The sequence below is a fragment of the Balaenoptera borealis genome, assembly GCF_965194805.1.
Source record: "Balaenoptera borealis genome assembly, chromosome: 15".
Classification (NCBI taxonomy): Eukaryota; Metazoa; Chordata; class Mammalia; order Artiodactyla; family Balaenopteridae; genus Balaenoptera; species Balaenoptera borealis.
This window is the reverse complement of record NC_138871.1, coordinates 73,218,937-73,237,638: the sequence shown is the minus strand read 5'-3', so window position 1 is coordinate 73,237,638 and position 18,702 is coordinate 73,218,937. Positions and strand designations below refer to the sequence as shown.

General features: G+C 42.6%; 1 protein-coding gene and 1 pseudogene across 20 annotated transcripts in view; both read right to left on the bottom strand.

The window, feature by feature from the left end:
- Positions 1-18,702, bottom strand: part of ITSN2 (intersectin 2) — a gene marked incomplete at its 3' end in the record, with an annotated part of 202,961 nt that overhangs the window by 4,399 nt on the left and 179,860 nt on the right. For 18 of the 19 annotated variants that reach the window (XM_082358413.1, XM_082358415.1, XM_082358408.1 and 15 more), the window contains 6 exons: positions 17,342-17,448; positions 15,873-16,056; positions 3,707-3,805; positions 1,874-2,041; positions 1,254-1,469; positions 573-694 (listed from right to left, as the gene is read on the bottom strand). In XM_082358413.1, the coding sequence (XP_082214539.1) occupies positions 573-694; positions 1,254-1,469; positions 1,874-2,041; positions 3,707-3,805; positions 15,873-16,056; positions 17,342-17,448 (896 nt within the window). Of the gene's footprint in view, positions 1-111; positions 383-572; positions 695-1,253; positions 1,470-1,873; positions 2,042-3,706; positions 3,806-15,872; positions 16,057-17,341; positions 17,449-18,702 lie in introns of those variants that run through there. The other variant, XM_082358405.1, reaches the window with a different exon arrangement.
- On the bottom strand, positions 8,188-15,866 carry LOC309612556 (importin subunit alpha-1 pseudogene; annotated as a pseudogene). Its single transcript has one exon. The product of its transcript is annotated as an importin subunit alpha-1 pseudogene (transcript).

Below are 18,702 nucleotides of genomic sequence, written 5' to 3'. Positions count from 1 at the left end.
ATCAAGCTTGAGAATTTCTAGAAAGTTCTTGACGGCACCAGGCACTTGTCAGGTGCTGGGCGCACAGAGATGGAAGATGCAATGGCAGCTCAGCACGACAAATGACAGGTTCTATTGCACAGAGAGCTGTGCACACAGCGGAGGAGGAGCTACACCCAGAGGACAGAGGACACGTGGCTGGCCAGGCAGGGAGGGAGGAAGGCACCCATGCAGAGGGCAGTGGGGGAGGGCAGACAATCCGGCTGGAGTGCAGGGGTGGGACTGAGACCCAGAGGCACGGGACAGCCCCAGAGAGCAGGCGAAGGAGAACAGACTGTCCCTGAGGGATTGCAGTAGGAAGTGAGGTGTTGGCTCTCCCACTTCAGAAGATCCCGAGGAGAGGCTGGAAGCAGGGAAGTGTGTTAGAGGCGTTTGCGGTAACCTGGCACGTCTAAACCGAGGCCTGCCAGTGGGACTGTGGTGGAGGGGGAATGAGTAGGGCGTGAGCACGGGCTGGAGGTGGGTTTACGGCGGAGGGAGAGGTCGGGCTTTCTCCTAGGCCCCAAGGCAGGTCACGCGTGGTCAGGACTGACCTCTCATTAACGTTGTCTGTCCGGAGGGTGTAGACCCGGTCAATGTGAGAAATGTGGAAGACAGGTTCATCGCTGGAAGGGTCTGTGGGCAGTTTCACCAAGGCTTCATTCAGGAAAATGGGCTGAAAGAATTAGGGCCAAAACACAGGCTGCGAAATGGGTCAGAACACTCCTCCCTCCCACGTCCAGAGAACTGTCTGTTCTGAAGAGCCTTGTAGAGGGGTCCAGCTTCCAGAGTCCTTTACTTAGGAGAAAAGAAACTGCCTCTGTTTCGTGAAAGTAAATATCTAGGGTAGATCAGATGTTACTAAAGTGGGGACAGGAGCTCCGAGTGTCTGTGACAGCTCACGTGACAGGGTCTCTCCTCCAGGCACTGACACTTGACCCTTCGTGTCAGCCTTGGTTTTACGGAGAGACCCGATGCTGAACGTGGATGGAGGCGGGATCACACATCGTGTTTGCTGGGAAGGAAGCTGGAATCCAGCTGGTGGCTGTCAGAGGGCAGTGAAGGCCCAGCCACACTAGCCTTCTTCCCTGGGGAGTGACAAAGGAAGCGTGAGCCGTCTGGAGGCAGGTGGAGAGAGTCCCATGAGGACAGGAAAGGCTCAGGCTGGGAAGGAGGTCCTTAAAGGAAACACCTCGTTGTGCTCTTGATGCTACTGCCAGGAACGTTACACTTACCATTTTATACATTTTGAACTGAGCGTTGGACTTAGAGCTGAAAAGTTTCTCCGAGCCCGAGGAAACAGCAAACTGCTTGACCATGTAGGTGAGAAGCAGGAAGTCATTGAAGAGGAACCCGTGCAGCTCCTTGTTGCTCTTGGTCTTGTACAGCTTTCCGCTGTGCAGGAGCTTGCGGGGCCCCAGGCAGTTGGTGAGGGAGTTGAAAACAAGTTGCTTAAAGAGAAAGAAACTGTCACTTTGTAACTCCCAGCACCCCTGGCGAGGCCAGTGCCCTGGACCTGAGGGAGGTGCGGTAGACCCTTCTAGGTGGGAATGTGGCTGTAATCATTCACTTTTACACAAAAGATCCTTACATTTATTTCTCTTCAAAGTTCAGACTGGCACAGTGAAAATAATTACTTACAAAACCACAGAATACTGATTCTACCGGCTGAATTCAAAGAACTCAAAACACCTGTCTTTATGAGACAGGAAGATGACAACCCAAGAATGGGCAGGATGGTGCGTCTGCATGGGCTGAGCGGAGGCGTAGACTGTCTACACTAGGGGAAGGCACGACCCTGGTTCCCCACCCGGAGCCTGCCTGGCGGCACCCAGCTCAGCCCCACAGGCCTCACCTCCGCGAGACCTTCACACTGCACGTGAGTCTGGATCCACTCCAGTCGGTCTGAATTTTCCTTCTCCCGAACGCCTTCATTAACTTGCGAGCAGAGCTCCTCTGCCCGCTCGAGGGCCAGCTTCAGAGAGGAGTGGTCTACGTGATTTTCTGGGGTGTTCTCCAGAATCTGGAAGAGAGGGGGCTGCGTCATGTGGGATGTCTTACGTCTTCCACCTGCCCTGCCAGCTGGGTGCTGGGCGCTGGAAATACAATAGTGGGCGAGACAGTCGTTTACCCTTGAGAGGCTCAGGGCCCCTGAGTTCTCGGGGAGACAGGTGACTCAGTGACAAGAGGGTGGGCCAAGCGCTACGTGGACCAAGTGCCCTGTGGGTCTCTGGTGGCTCTCTAGCTGGGTCTGGGGATAGGCTGTATATGTAAGGGTGCCTCCCTACTTCCCCTGGTAACTTAAGCCATGTGCCTTTAGGGTGAACCCTCCAGTATAAACTGGCTGCACCTTTGAGAAGTATGTTAACTTGGTGAATAGCAACATTTCATTATATTTTTGGGGTCATTGATCCTTCTGAGAAATCTGCTGAAAGCAATGAATCCCCTGCCACGGAAAAAACACAATAAAACCATGTTGTCAGCATGTAGGAAAATGCATTCATTTCATTGGAAAGTGACTTCACACTAATGTTCCAAAGGTAAAGGGATAGAGGATGCAAATTTGTGTGGTCCCTCTGGAAATTAGCGGGCCCATCAGTAGATGACTCCTGTGCTTCATTTATAGTTCCAAAATGTGAAAAAGCTCTGAAAGCCTAAAGCTTTTTTCATTACTCATTTAGTGGCAAAACTTGACCTAAACTGAAGAGATGTACTTTTTAAGTCTACTTACAGTGATTATTCATGAATTTCACTGTAGGACTATTAATGTGTTGCTTATCGGTGCTGCCCAGGCTTTGTTGGGGTGTCATGTAATATACAGCATTTGAATTACATTCTGAATTCTGAAACACATCTGGCCCCAAATATTTCAGGTAAGGGACTGTGGATTAATGTGTATTAACAGGTCCATTTGGTATCAGAACTGTGACATTAGCTCTGTAACATAAGGTCTATATTGAGTTAACATGGCTTACAGACCAGAGATCAAGGCATCATCAATAAAAGCAACAGTCTTATATTATTTCTACTGTTTTCCTTTGTAAGATGATTAAAATTACCTCAATGATTACCTGTGGAATAATACTTTGAAAGTCTGCCTTCTCCTTAGAAGGCATATCAGCTCGAGAGGCCAACATTGTTTGTCTCAGAAAGATGAGTGGATTGTGGAGGGACTGTGTAGTCAGCCAGCTGAGGTAGGGTACAGCCAGGGGACAATGAGCTGTCTAGGACACTGAGTGGAGACTGCTGGGATGTCTAGGCTACACATTCAGCTGGTAGATGAATTCAGATCTCAGCAGGACGACTGGACCCCAAGGTCATACTAACTGTGGACTCCTTCCACAGCTGGAGACCTAGAGGCCGTTGCCCTGCCTAGACAACATACACTCATGACCCCGAGAGGCCAGGGAGCTTCCTGGGAAGGGGGAGGACAGGTAACCCAAATGACCCTGGATACCTCTTTTATTTGCCCACTTCAAGGATTTATCCCTTCAGACTGCATGTGTGTCCATGGGCGCGTGCGCACACGCACACGCACACACACACACACACACACACACACACGGTGCCTGGTCCATCAGACAGTGGAGTAGGACCATGGGGTGGGTGGCTGGTGTATTTGGAGGCTCCCTGACTATCAGCCTCAGTGAACCTCAAAGGGTCCTGCTTCTCCCAGCTGGGCACTCACACTTCTGATGAGGAGGGGGTAGCGGGTGATCCTCTGCATGGGCTTCAGCAGGAAGCTGGAAAGGGGCATTCCTTTACATCGAGGGTCAGATGCCAGCTTCTGCAAAATAATTGAGAGGCTTGTGAGGAAATCATAGCCTAAGGAAAACAAGGAAACATTGGCTATTCTCCTGACTTTGACCACCTTTTAGATTTCTAACTTCTTTTAAAAACTCAGGATCCAAAATGATACGTATCAGGTTAACAGCAGGAATATCCCACCTCATGTGCCAAAGCCAGCGGATGCTTTCAGTTCTTTCTTATGTGCGTTTGACAGCCTGTGCAATCCCTCCCTCCCATTGCTTCCGGAACCAGACTGTCTTCCCAGCCCACTGACCCTCTCAGTCTTCCTCACTCCTTTCCTCTCCTCTGCCCAAGATCCCACACGATTGAGCCCCACAGTGTGACCCAGACCAGCTGTGGAGCTCTACACTTGCCAAATTACTCTCCGTCTCACCTGGATGTCCCAAAGGCACCTCAATACCCCAACATACCCCCAAGTGAAGTCCTCGTTTTCCCTCATAAAAGCATCCTCTTCTACCCCTATTCCTTCCAGAGTTGGTAGCACCATTCTTCACGCACTCACCTTCCCCCACACATACCTAGGAGTTACCACTGATGCCAGTCTGTCTTCTAAGTAGCTCTTGATCTCCCCCATCTCTGCCTGCTCATCACCCTGCTTCATTCATAACAATACATTTACTGAGCACCTGCTATGAGCCAGGCTCACAATGTCCCTTCTACTCTTCCTTCACTTGGCTAATTCATATTCATCTCTGAAGACTCAGATTAGCCTCCTCCAGTCCAGGCTCTCCCCTTCTTCACGCCTCCCCTCCTTTTCAGTGATCCTTCTCAAGCCCCCAAGGCTTCCTTTATCATCGTGCCACATCTGGACTGGGTAACACAGGTAGAGGCATCACATATGAGGTGTCTCCATAACTCCCACCCAGACTGTTAACTCCAGGATGCCAAGGACCACATTTATTTGCTTCTGCTCCTAGGACTAGTACAGGACCTAACAGAGTAGCTAGTACTCTAGTATGATCATTTTAATGACTGAAAAATAATACATTTACTATAATTTACCTAATCATTTCCCACTATGGGATATTAAAATTACCCCCTCCTTTTGTTTTTGGATATGTATATGTTTCTAAGATAAGCATCTTCATGGTATTTATTTCTATATTTTCTGAGTCTTTTTAAAAAGTGACATTTTAGAACACAGCTTGTTAGATCTGCTTTTTAATGTAATCAACACCACGCCTTTCATTATGAGACTAAACACTTTATTTTTGCTATTGTTACAACTGTGGTGATACTGACGTCCTATTTACATCCTATTTTTTTAATTCCTATTTTTATCACTATTTGAAAAAATTTTTAATCTTTTACTATGCTTTAGAAGGTAAATGTCCTATATTTAATACCACTATTATTTTAAAACGTTCACATATACTCATAATTCCACATTTATCTAATTATTCTGATTAATGTTTGTTTCTGTGATCTTGGCTTCTTTCTTGTGTTTCTTCTAGTTCATTTCTAGGCAACACCTTGCCTCCCACCAATTGAAGGGCTCTGTCCTCAGTGCCTTATACTGAACCATTTTTACATCCCTGATATCATCATAAGATAAATAAATAAAATTAGCATTTATTGAATGCTTACTATGTGCTGGTCTCTGTGTTAAAGTACTTTAAAAGTATTATCTGATTATCTCCAGGTGAAAGATGAGGGGACTTAAGGCACCAAATGTTAAGAAACTTGTCCTGGTCACACAGTGGACCATGATGGGGCTGGAATTTCAGCCCGAGCAGTCCAATTCTGAAGGCTGTCTTGTTCTGAGCATGAAACTGTGTTGCCTCCTGGAATTGATCCTATTTGGTTATGACAGACTCTTCTTTTCATGTAATGCTTAATTTTATTCACTGTTATTTTAATTAAGATTTTAACAACTATATTTATAAAAGATATTCAGTTATAACTTTTTTTTTCATTTTTGTAATTAAACACAAATAAAAAAACAGGCCTTGGGGTTAGAGTCACTTTTGTCTTATATAATGAATTAGGTAGGCTTTCTATTTTTTTCTGGGATCTGTAACAGTTTATATAAAATGGAATAATCTATTCCTTTATTGTTGTAAAGAATTCACCATTAAATCCATCAAGTGAAACTAGCTCCTCTTTTGGGGTAGGTTACTCAGTTTTTTCCCTTGTTTAATATTATCTTCAGATTTTCTATTCTTTTTTTAAACATCTTTATTGGAGTGTAGTTAACTTTAAAATGTTGTGTTAGTTTCTGCTGTATAACAAAGTGAATCAGCTATATGTATACATATATCCCCATATCTCCTCCCTCTTGTGTCTCCCTCCCACCCTCCCTATCCCAGCCCTCTAGGTGGTCACAGAGCACCGAGCTGATCTCCCTGTGCTATGCAGCTGCTTCCCACTAGCTCTCTATTTTACATTTGGTAGTGTATATATGTCCATGCCACTCACTTCGTCCCAGCTTCCCCTTCCCCCTCCCATGTCCTCAAGTCCATTCTCTACGTCTGTGTCTTTATTCCTGTCCTGCCCCTAGGTTCATCAGAACCATTTCTGTTTTTTTAGATTTCATATTATGTGTTAGCATACAGTATTTGTTTTTCTGACTTACTTCACTCTGTATGACAGACTCTAGGTCCATCCATCTCACCACAAATAGCTCAATTGCATTTTTTATGGCTGAGTAATATTCCATTGTATATATGTACCACATCTTCTTTTTTTTTTTTTTTAAATTCACGTTCTTTTATTTATTTATTTATTTTTATTTATGACTGTGTTGAGTCTTCGTTTCTGTGCGAAGGCTTTCTCTAGTTGCAGCAAGTGGGGACCACTCTTCATCGCGGTGCGCGGGCCTCTCACCATCGCGGCCTCTCTTGTCGCGGAGCACAGGCTCCAGACGCGCAGGCTCAGTAATTGTGGCTCACGGGCCCAGTTGCTCCGTGGCATGTGGGATCTTCCCAGACCAGGGCTCGAACCCATGTCCCCTGCATTGGCAGGCAGATTCTCAACCACTGCGCCACCAGGGAAGCCCCTGTACCACATCTTCTTTATCCATTCATCTGTTGATGGACACTTAGGTTGCTTCCATGTCCTGGCTATTGTAAATAGTGCTGCACAATAGACATTGTGGTACATGTCTCTTTCTGAATTATGGTTTTCTCAGGGTATATGCCCAGTAGTGGGATTGCTGGGTCATATGGTAATTTTATTTTTAGTTTTTTAAGGAACCTCCATACTGTTCTCCATAGTGGCTGTATCAATTTACATTCCCACCAACAGTGCAAGAGGGTTCCCTTTTCTCCACACCCTCTCCAGCATTTATTGTTTGTAGATTTTTTGTTGATGGCCATTCTGACCGGTGTGAGGTGATATCTCATTGTAGTTTTGATTTGCATTTCTCTAATGATTAGTGATGTTGAGCATCTTTTCATGTGTTTGTTGGCAATCTGTATATCTTCTTTGGAGAAATGTCTCTTTAGGTCTTCTGCCCGTTTTTGGATTGGGTTGTTTGTTTTTTTGATATTGAGCTCCATGAGCTGCTTGTATATTTTGGAGATTAATCTTTTGTCAGTTGCTTTGTTTGCAAATATTTTCTCCCATTCTGAGGGTTGTCTTTTCGTCTTCTTTGTGGTTTCCTTTGCTGTGCAAAAGCTTTTAAATTTAATTAGGTCCCATTTGTTTATTTTTATTTCCATTTCTCTAGGAGGTGGGTCAAAAAGGATCTTGCTGTGATTTATGTCATAAAGTGCTCTGCCTATGTTTTCCTCTAAGAGTTTTATAGTGTTTAGCCTTACATTTAGGTCTTTAATCCATTTTGAGTTTATTTTTGTGTATGATGTTAGGAAGTGTTCTAATTTCATTCTTTTACATGGAGCTGTCCAGTTTTTCCAGCACCACTTATTGAAGAGGCTGTCTTTTCTCCATTGTATATTCCTGCCTCCTTTATCAAAGATAAGGTGACCATATGTGCGTGGGTTTATCTCTGGGCTTTCTATCCTGTTCCATTAATCTATATTTCTGTTTTTGTGCCAGTACCATACTGTCTTGATTACTGTAGCTTTGTAGTATAGTCTGAAGTCAGAGAGCCTGATTCCTCCAGCTCCGTTTTTCTTTCTCAAGATTGCTTTGACTATTCCGGGTCTTTTGTGTTTCCATACAAATCGTGAAATTTTTTGTTCTAGTTCTGTGAAAAATGGCACTGGTAATTTGATAGGGATTGCACTGAATCTGTAGATTGCTTTGGGTAGTAGAGTCATTTTCACAATATTGATTCTTCCAATCCAAGAACATGGTATATCTCTCCATCTGTTGGTATGATCTTTAATTTCTTTCATCAGTGTCTTATAGTTTTCTGCATACAGGTCTTTTGTCTCCCTAGGTAGGTTTATTCCTAGATATTTTACTCTTTTTGTTGCATTGGTAAATGGGAGTGTTTCCTTAATTTCTCTTTCGGATTTTTCATCATTAGTGTATAGGAATGCAAGAGATTTCTGTGCATTAATTTTTGTATCCTGCTACTTTACCAAATTCATTGATTAGCTCTAGTAGTTTTCTGGTAGAATCTTTAGGATTCTCTATGTATAGTATCATGTCATCTGCAAACAGTGACAGCTTTACTTCTTCTTTTCCAATTTGGATTCCTTTTATTTCTTTTTCTTCTCTGATTGCTGTGGCTAAAACTTCCAAAACTATGTTGAATAATAGTGATGAGAGTGGACATCCTTGTCTTGTTCCTGATCTTAGAGGAAATGGTTTCAGTTTTTCATCATTGAGAACAATGTTGGCTGTGGGTCTGTCATATATGGCTTTTATTATGTTGAGGTAGGTTGCCTCTATGCCTACTTTCTGGAGAATTTTTATCATAAATGGGTGTTGAATTTTGTCAAAAGCTTTTCTGCATCTATTGAAATTACCATATGGTTTTTATCCTTCAATTTGTGAATATGATGTATCACAATGACTGATTGGCATATACTGAAGAATCCTTGCATTCCTGGGATAAACCCCACTTGATCATGGTGTATGATCCTTTTAATGTGCTGTTGGATTCTGTTTGCTAGTATTTTGTTGAGGATTTTTGCATCTATGTTCATCAGTGATATTGGCCTGTAGTTTTTTTTTGTGTGTGTGACATCTTTGTCTGGTTTTGGTATCAGGGTGATGGTGGCCTCATAGAATGAATTTGGGAGTGTTCCTCCCTCTGCTATATTTTGGAAGAGTTTGAGAAGGATAGGTGTTAGCTCTTCTCTAAATGTTTGATAGAATTCACCTGTGAAGCCATCTGGTCCTGGGCTTTTTGTTTGTTGGAATATTTTTAATCACAGTTTCAATTTCAGTGCTTGTGATTGGTCTGTTTATATTTTCTATTTCTTCCTGGTTCAGTCTCGGAAGGTTGTGCTTTTCTAAGAATTTGTCCATTTTTTCCAGGTTGTCCATTTTATTGGCATATAGTTGCTTGTAGTAATCTCTCATGATCCTTTGTATTTCTGCAGTGTCAGTTGTTACTTCTTTTTCATTTCTAATTCTGTTGATTTGAGTCTTCTCCCTTTTTTTTGTTGATGAGTCTGGCTAATGGTTTATCAATTTTGTTTATCTTCCCAAAGAACCAGCTTTTAGTTTTATTGATATTTGCTACTGTTTCCTTCATTTCTTTTTCATTGATTTCTGATCTGAGCTTTATGATTTCTTTCCTTCTGCTAACTTTGGGGTTTTTTTTTTGTTGTTCTTCTTCCTTTCTCTAATTGCTTTAGGTGTAAGGTTAGGTTGTTTATTTGAGATTTTTCTTTTTTCTTGAGGTAGGATTGCTATAAACTTCCCTCTTAGAACTGCTTTTGCTGCATCCCATAGGTTTTGGGTCATCGAGTTTTCACTGTCACTTGTTTCTAGGTAATTTTTTTTTTTGAAGTAAAGAAAAAGGTGGAATTTAATCTTTATTTACAGGACACTGCAAGGTATGAAATTCCACATAGAAATAAGAAGCCCATTGAGAGGAGAAGCTTCATACAGTATGTACAGTTTGGAACTGTTCAAGTATAGTTTCTTTGTAAAAAGTGCTACAATTACAAACCACATGTAAAAAGAGTTCTTAGTAGAGAAACAGTAAGACAAACTTCTACCAAACATAGTATACAACAAACAACTTTATGCCTCAGAGGTACAATCTAAAAGCTGAAGGCCCCAGCAGTGCCATCCTGAACTTGGAATGTATACCCTTCAGAGGTAGTTTCCAGCACAACATTTTGATCTTCCTCTTCTTCCACAGAGAAATACTTCTCAATCAAGTTTAATGAAGCTTTGTACACAGACTCATTTTCATGGTTTTGTAGAGCTTCAATTTTGTCCAAACCTCCACATTCTTCAATCATTATACTAAGTTTCTCAGTTTCACCTACTTTCTCAGCAGCCTGAAAGATATCTGAAATGGCAGCCAGAATAACCCGAATAATTTTGGTGTCTTTTGCAGTTAGGAGGTTCATCAATGGTTCTATTATGCCACAATGAACAAGGTATACGATCTGCTCAACTGTTCCGCCACTTGTATAGTTGGTCACAGCCCATACAGCTTCCTTTTGTGTCTTAAAGTCTGTCTTAGAGAGAACGCCAACAAGGAATGGGACTAATCCATGATTTACGACTTGTTATATCTTGTCCTGGCGGGCAGCCGTGATGTTTGACATTGTCCACGTAGCTTCCTTCTGAATATTAGTTTTGGAGTTTGTTAGCAGGCTGGGAAAGATGGCAAGTGCTCCTGCATCCATTACAATCTGAGTCTGTTCATCTGTCCCAGTGACAATATTCCCTATGGCTCTTAGCATGGGAATCACAATTAGCAATTCAGTAGCTCCTAAAAGCTTCAAAAGTTGGGGTACAACCCCAGTTTTCACAACCATTTCAATCCATTCATTTGGACCACTGGTAAGGTAGGAAATAGCCCAGCAGGTATCAGCTAAAACTTCTGGATCATCGTGATGCAGGAGACGAACTAAAGTAGGAAGAATTTGCTCAACAGCGTCTAAGGGGGGGTGCGGGATTCTTGTTGCGACAAAGATTTGAAAGTGTCCAGGTAAGATTACGTAAGTAACCACATGCTAAAGATGACGTATCAGGAACTGCCAAAAGTGCCAAGAGCGGGTCAACTGCACCATACTTAATAACCAAGTCTCGGAAAACTGAGCCATCACCTGCAATGTTTCCTAGAGCCCATACAGCTTGTTCACTGATGTGAGCATGGGGAGATGCCAACAGAGAAATGAATGCTGGGATAGCACCTCCATCTACCACAGCCTTGGTCTGTTTTGATGTCCCGGAAGCAATGTTAGTGAGGGCCCAAGCAGATTCAAACTGAATGGGACTACAGTCAGTTCTGCCCAAGAAGGACACAGTTTTGGACTCAAACCAGCCCAGATTATGCTGTCTGTGGGGGGCTGTTTTTCCCTAGAAAGCAGTTTCCTAGCAGCTTGAGTAGCTTAGAGCTGGCTTTCCAAATTGTTGCTATTTATGCCTTTGACAATGTCATCAACAGACCAATTTACAGCGCCCTGATTGTTGTGGTTCTCCTGCAGTGGAGAAGCAGCATCATCTGGAAAAGAGCTGACATTTCTCCTTTTCAGCATCTAGTCATCCTTCTTAGCTTTCTGGAACTCCACATTAACCTCTATGCAGTGCTGCCTCATTTCTGTACTGTCTTTCCCCTTGTTTCTGAATCTGTTAAGGCGGGCAGCTGGTGAATTAGCATTCTCATTGGTGGACATGGTTATGAGACAAAGGGAGAAAGCTACACAGCTGGCTCAAGCTTCCACAGGAAGTGGTGTGGGGCGCACAGGCTGAGGATCAGCTGCCCTCAAAATGTCCACCACAGTCAGCCTGAGGACAGTGTCTCTAGGTAGTTTTTGATTTCCTCTTTGATTTCTTCAGTGATCTCTTGGTTATTTAGTAGTGTATTGTTTAGCCTCCATGTGTTTGTATTTTTTACAGTTTTTTTTTCCTGTAATTGATATCTAGTCTCATAACGTTGTGGTTGGGAAAGATACTTGATACAATTTCAATTTTCTTAAATTTACTAAGGCTTGATTTGTGACCCAAGATATGATCTATCCTGGAGAATGTTCCATGAGCACTTGAGAAGAAAGTGTATTCTGTTGTTTTTGGATAGAATGTCCTATAAATATCAATTAAGTCCATCTTGTCTAATGTGTCATTTAAACTTTGTGTTTCCTTATTTATTTTCATTTTGGATGATCTGTCCATTGGTGAAAGTGGGGTGTTAAAGTCCCCTACTATTATTGTGTTACTGTCGATTTCCCCTTTTATGGCTGTTAGCATTTGCCTTATGTATTGAGGTGCTCCTATGTTGGGTGCATAAATATTTACAATTGTTATATCTTCTTCTTGGATTGATCCCTTGATCATTATGTAGTGTCCTTCTTTGTCTCTTGTAATATAGTTTTTATTTTAAAGTCTATTTTATCTGATATGAGTACTGCTACTCCAGCTTTCTTTTGATTTCCATTTGCATGGAATATCTTTTTCCATCTCATCACTTTCAGTCTGTATGCATCCCTAGGTCTGAAGTGGGTCTCTTGTAGACAGCATATATATGGGTCTTGTTTTTGTATCCATTCAGCCAGTCTATGTCTTTTGGTTGGAGCATTTAATCCATTTACATTTAACATCATTATCGATATGTATGTTCCTATTACCATTTTCTTAATTGTTTTGGGTTTGTTTTTGTAGGTCTTTTCCTTCTCTTGTGTTTCCTCCCTAGAGAAGTTCCTTTAGCATTTGTTGTAAAGCTGGTTTGGTGGTGCCTAATTCTCTTAACTTTTGCTTGTCTGTAAAGGTTTTAATTTCTCTGTCGAATCTGAATGAGATCCTTACTGGGTAGAATAATCTTGGTTGTAGGTTTTTCCCTTTCATCACTTTAAATATGTCCTGCTGCTCCCTTCTGGCTTGCAGAGTTTCTGCTGAAAGATCAGCTGTTAACCTTATGGGGATTCCCTTGTATGTTATTTGTTGCTTTTCCCTTGCTGCTTTTAATATTTTTTCTTTGTATTTAAGTTTTGATAGTTTGATTAATATGTGTCTTGGCATGTTTCTCCTTGGACTTATCCTGTATGGGACTCTCTGCACTTCCTGGACTTGACTATTTCCTTTCCCATGTTAGGGAAGTTTTTGACTATAATCTCTTCAAATATTTTCTCAGACTCTTTCTTTTTCTCCTCTTCTTCTGGGACCCCTATAATTTGAATGTTGGTGCGTTTAATGTTGTCCCAGAGGTCTCTGAGACTGTCCTCAATTCTTTTCATTCTTTTTTCTTTATTCTGCTCTGCGGTAGTTATTTCCACTATTTTATCTTCCAGGTCCCTTATCCGTTCTTCTGCCTCAGTTATTCAGCTACTGATTCCGTCTAGAGAATTTTTAATTTCACTTATTGTGTTGTTCATCATTGTTTGTTTGCTCTTTAGTTCTCCTAGGTCCTTGTTAAACGTTTCTTGTATTTTCTCCATTCTATTTCCAAGATTTTGGATCATCTTTACTATCATTACCCTGAATTCTTTATCAGGTGGACTATTTCCTCTTCATTTGTTTGGTCTGGTGGGTTTTTACCTTGCTCCTTCATCTGCTGCATATTTCTCTGGCTTCTCATTTTGTGTAACTTATGACCCCTTTAGGGTCTCCTTTTCACAGGCTGCAGGTTCGTTGTTCCTGTTGTTTTTGGTGTCTGCCCCCAGTGGGTGAGGTTGGGTCAGTGGCTTGTGTAGGCTTCCTGATGGAGGGGACTGGTGCCTGTGTTCTGGTAGGTGGGCCTGAATCTTGTCTTTCTGGTGGGTGGGGCTGCATGTGGCAGTGTGTTTTGCGGTGTCTGTGAACTTAGAATGATTTTAGGCAGCCTCTCTGCTAATGGGTGGGGCTGTGTTCCTGTCTTGCTAGTTGTTTGGCATGGGGCGTCCAGCACTGGAGCTTGCTGGCTGTTGAGTGGAGCTGGGTCTTAGCGTTGAGACGAAGATCTTTGGGAGAGCTCTCGCCAATTGATATTACTTGGGGCTGAGAGGTCTTTGGTGGTACAATGTCCTGAACTCGGCTCTCCCACCTTGGAGGCTCAGGCCTGACACCAGGCCAGAGCACCAAGACCCTGTCAGCCACACAGGAGGTTAATTAACTGTGTGTATACTACATCTTCTACCAAAACTGCTGTTTCATGAAGAGGCCTCCTAGAATCACCTAGAAAAAACCACCTATGTTTTCTTAAAGGAGTTTTATGGTTTCAGGTCTATGTTCAAGTCTTTAATCTGTAAGCAAAAACATCATACTCTGCAATTCTGCTGCAAAGCTTATAGACTTCCCTGTACTTCTTCCACTACTTGGAGTGGCAGTAGACATTGGGCTGGTTGCAGTATTATTCATCTGTGGATTAAATGGACAGGTCACTTGCTGGCTTTATTCCAGATAGCTCATCTCTGCTCTAAGAATACTTGTAGACCTGGCTGCATGTCCCGCATAGAGAATGTGTGGGTAGAGTTGGTGCGGTTTCTGCGGCGGTGGCCCGGGACATGCTTGGAAAGGGGCGGGTGGGGGCCTGAGAGTGTCTAAAGGGAAAGGGTGGCTGGGCGCGGATGGTGGGGGCAAGATGGCACGAGCCTGACTCTCTCTAGATTTTCTATTCTTATTGAACCAGTTTTCAAACTTTAATAGAAAACTATAAGTTTTGTTAATGTTTTCAGATTTATTAGCATATATTTTGAATTACATACACTTTTAAGAAATAACTTTGTATCTATTCTTGTTTTTACTTGTGTTTTTTTTTCTCTTTTTCTATTAGATTTAGTGGAGTTATATTTTATCAGTTCTTTTCACTGTACCTGTTTGCAGACAGACTGATATCATTTGTGCTTTTATCTTTATTACTTCCTCTATTTTCCTCTTAGAATTTTATCCTTTGCCTATATATCTTATATTTTATGCTTATTTTTCCATTCTTTTCTGATAATAAAAATATTAAAATTATGCATTTTCCCATAAAGTACTACTGGGGCTGTATAATATATCCCACTATGAAGCACTTCACAACAACAACAAAAAAAATGCAAAAAAAAACCAAGAAAACAGATTTTTCTTTCATTTCCCTCACCATTTTAACGTGTGTAGTAATAGTTTCTATTACTGAACAGCATCAATAAAAATGACTTATCAAAATGTGATTTTCTATTATGATATAACCAGACATATGAAGCTCATGGCTGTATCACTCTAAGGTTGTTGCCGACTCATTATATTATATACAGTGAATATATACACAGTGTACTTTCTGAGTACAGTTCTAGCGTTACTTCTCCTTACCAGCTGCTTGTTTTTAATTTATGACCATGGCATCATGGAACCAATTGTTTTCTGTCTGCTCATTGGTTTCTGGAAGGTTTTATGACAGCTGCGTACACTTCTTGTATATGTATAGGATCACAGATGCGCTTTTTATTTGTTATCCTGATTCCTGGTGTCACCATTTTTTTTCCTACTCTCATTTCCTTTTGTCCCATTTTATTCATACACTTTTTTTTTTGGCCGCACCATGCAGCTTGTGGGATCTCTGTTCCCCGATCAGGGATTGAACCCGGGCCACGGCAGTGAAAGCACCAAATCCTAACCACTGGACCACCAGGGAACTCCCCATCCACTTATTTTAAATTTTATTTTATCTTGTTGCATTTTATACGTTTAAGTAAGCTATTTTATACTCCTTCTGGAATAAGATGGGTATAAAATAAATACAGTTTACAAAATTAAGAAAGTGACATTCTGGACTTTTTGGAGTATAAAGTAGCTGATTTATGTAAGTAGGCTTAAAAAAACACTCTGCTATTTAAGATGGGCAAAATCATGGTCCCAGTGCCAAGAAAAATCAATTCAACATGAAAGGCAACTCAAAGCAATCAGAAAGTTCTTTGCCATATTTGTGTTTCCTTTGGAAGGTGATGGAGATGGCCTTTTCCACTGCTGAGATTCCCCACCATGCCGCCATACACCCCTGCCTCCTGGCTCAGAACAAGGCTGGCCTGCCTACATTCCCAGAATGGAGTTACCTTTAAAAATTCTTTGAAGTCTGCATGTTCATCTGTCTTCTGCTGTAACAGAGCTGCTCCATTCAGCTGACAGCTGCAGAACCGGATGTAAGCCTGCATGTGGGACAGCTCAGCTGCCAGGATGTCCCCAATCATCTGCACGGGCATCTTCTCACCCCCGGTCTTCTTCCGTACTCGCAAGGCCCTGCAACCAACACACACTCTCACTTCCCATTTCTAACTGAATGTGCTTTGCAAATGAAGGATGAATACCTTGCGAGACTAATGGTAATGACAACCAGTGAGTTACCTAAAAATCTCTGGCACCATGAGGGAAAAGTCAGGAGGAGGAGGCAGCAAGGGCCTAAAGCCCTGCCTACCCAGCCAACCTGGGTGAGCTGCTAGAAAGAAGAAGAAGAAAATGAAGTCTGCGCACTTGGGTGTTCCTAGGTCTTTGGAATTGTTTTGGATTCAGCTTAGTTTCCTAGCAAAGTTTCTTTTGAAAATTTTCTAACTTGTTTTCAGCTGAAGCAAGAAGAAAGAAATTTCCACCCTCTGTAAGGGAAAAAGGGGAGCAGGAGCCCACAGAGGCCAGGTGTGGAGGCGGCATCGTTCCCAGAGAGCTGCTGAGCCCCAAGGAGGGCGGAGAGGCAGCAAGCGCTGGGACTGCTCATGCCTCCCCACAGGAGCCTGTCCTCATGGGTGTAAGGGACAGAAAATCACCGAAGGGAATGGAATTTCACTCTGGACTTAGGAGAGTGCCAGACCAGCCAGTTATGTCTAGGCCATGAGCTGCAGCTTCTCTCCTGACTCTGTCTGATGCAGAGTCAAGTATATTTTGGAACCATATGTTGACATATTGTTTGTTTAATGATTTAAGTTTTCCTTTGCTTAATCAAATATTTTCTTTGTTATATTTCTTTACTTCAATAATTATGCATTTCAGAGTTAGAGAGCATTTCATAAAATGATAATAAAATTAAAAGCCTGAGGCAGGGACTTCCCTGGTGGCACACTGGTTAAGAATCCACCTGCCAGTGCAGGGGACATGGGTTCGAGCCCTAGTCTGGGAAGATCCCACATGCCGTGGAGCAACTAAGCCCATGTGCCACAACTACTGAGCCTGTGCTCTAGAGCCCGCGAGCCACAACTATTAAGCCTGTGCGCTGCAACTACTGAAGCCCGTGCACCGAGAGCCCAGGCTCTGCAGCAGGAGAAGCCACTGAAATGAGAAGCCTGCACACCGCAATGAAGAGTAGCCCCTGCTCACTGCAACTAGAGAAAGCCCGCATACAGCAACGAAGACCCAACGCAGCCAAAAATAAAATAAATAAAATAAATAAATTTATATATATAAAAAAAAAGCCTGAGGGAACAGAAAACAGTGAAAGTTCTTTGCTAAGCAGCCCTGGCTGCAGAGAGTTAGGTGTGAGTCTCAGCCCTGGGGCTGGGGGCGTCCGCTGCAACGACAGGAGATGCTCACGACTCACTTCAGCAGCTTCGTGTTAGACATGATGAGCTCCTTCCAGTTCACAAAGATCAAGGCCATTTCTCCTTCAGTGAGAAAACCTGGTTCTGCCATTCGTTTCTGAAAAACCTAATTCAGAACACAAGGGAAAGAAGACAGCTTAATTAAGTGCAGTACACACAGCCTGTGTGGTCTAAATAAAACATTATCTTCATACACTAAAACTAGGAAGATCATGGCACTTTTAAATAAACATATTGTGACTGTTAAATTTTAAATTGCAAAATTTCCCTACTTTTTGCTCTTTCGTCTCCTATCAGGGCTGATTCTAAGGACTGAATCCAGCAGTCTCATCAAGAGGAGGAGATTCTCATACCTACCTCCTCAGGGTGTTATACAGGCTAAATAAACCGTGGGCATAAAGCACCCACACGCTGGAAGAGCCTGCAGCACTGAGGGAGCATGACCGTGGTCAGGCGGAGCACCTCAGGGGTCTGGAGGCAGTTGGTGAGAAGTGCACCAGAAGAAAGAGTCATGCCTTCTCCTATCCTCAAGACTGGCCACCAAGCACTTGTGGATTTCAGAGGTTAAATGATAACACTTTGGTAATCCATAGCACTTAAGGTTTCACAAAGCTCTGATATGCACATACATGCATATGCTGGTGTGTGTGTACATGCACACGTGTGGGTGTACATGCACATGTGTGTGTGTGGGTTTCTCAATTAACTTCATAGATGATGTAGGTCATGCTGAGTCAGGTATTATTATTCCCAATTGACCCACGAAGAAATAAAAGCTGAGAGAGTAATTTGCTCAAGGTCACAAAGCTAGGATGTGGAGGAGCCAGAACTAAAACAACTTTTTGATTCTAAGTTCAAGTTTCCACTAAACAACTAGGGAATGACTTCAAAAGCCTTACGGAAATGGTGAAGTCATCTGAGACAACTCTTCTCACGTGAAATCTCTCCAAAATACACGACGTTACCCTCCATTGAAACTGTTCTAAATTAATGTTTACTGCATTGAGTTGAACCTGGATTCAAAGAACTCAGATAAAAGTGCCTCTACGGTTCCAGAATCAGACTGAAGATGTCTGGACACTCCTATGAGGGAGAGCCCTGGAAACAAGGTCGATCTGCTCTGAGGTTGCTCCTGAAGGCCAGGGAAAGCATCTGATTGTTCTTTCATTCGCTGATTAATTTATGTTACTGTTTATTCGTTCTGTTTACCTGCTTTGTGCCAGCCTCAGTGAGGTAAGCAGAGGAGGATGAGGTGGCTGGGTCCTCTGGGGACCTCCATGGGGCCCTCCATGGGAACGGTAATGAGAAGCCCTTGCCTGTGGGCAGTGCTTTTTACCCTAACCCCCTGACCCCAACATGA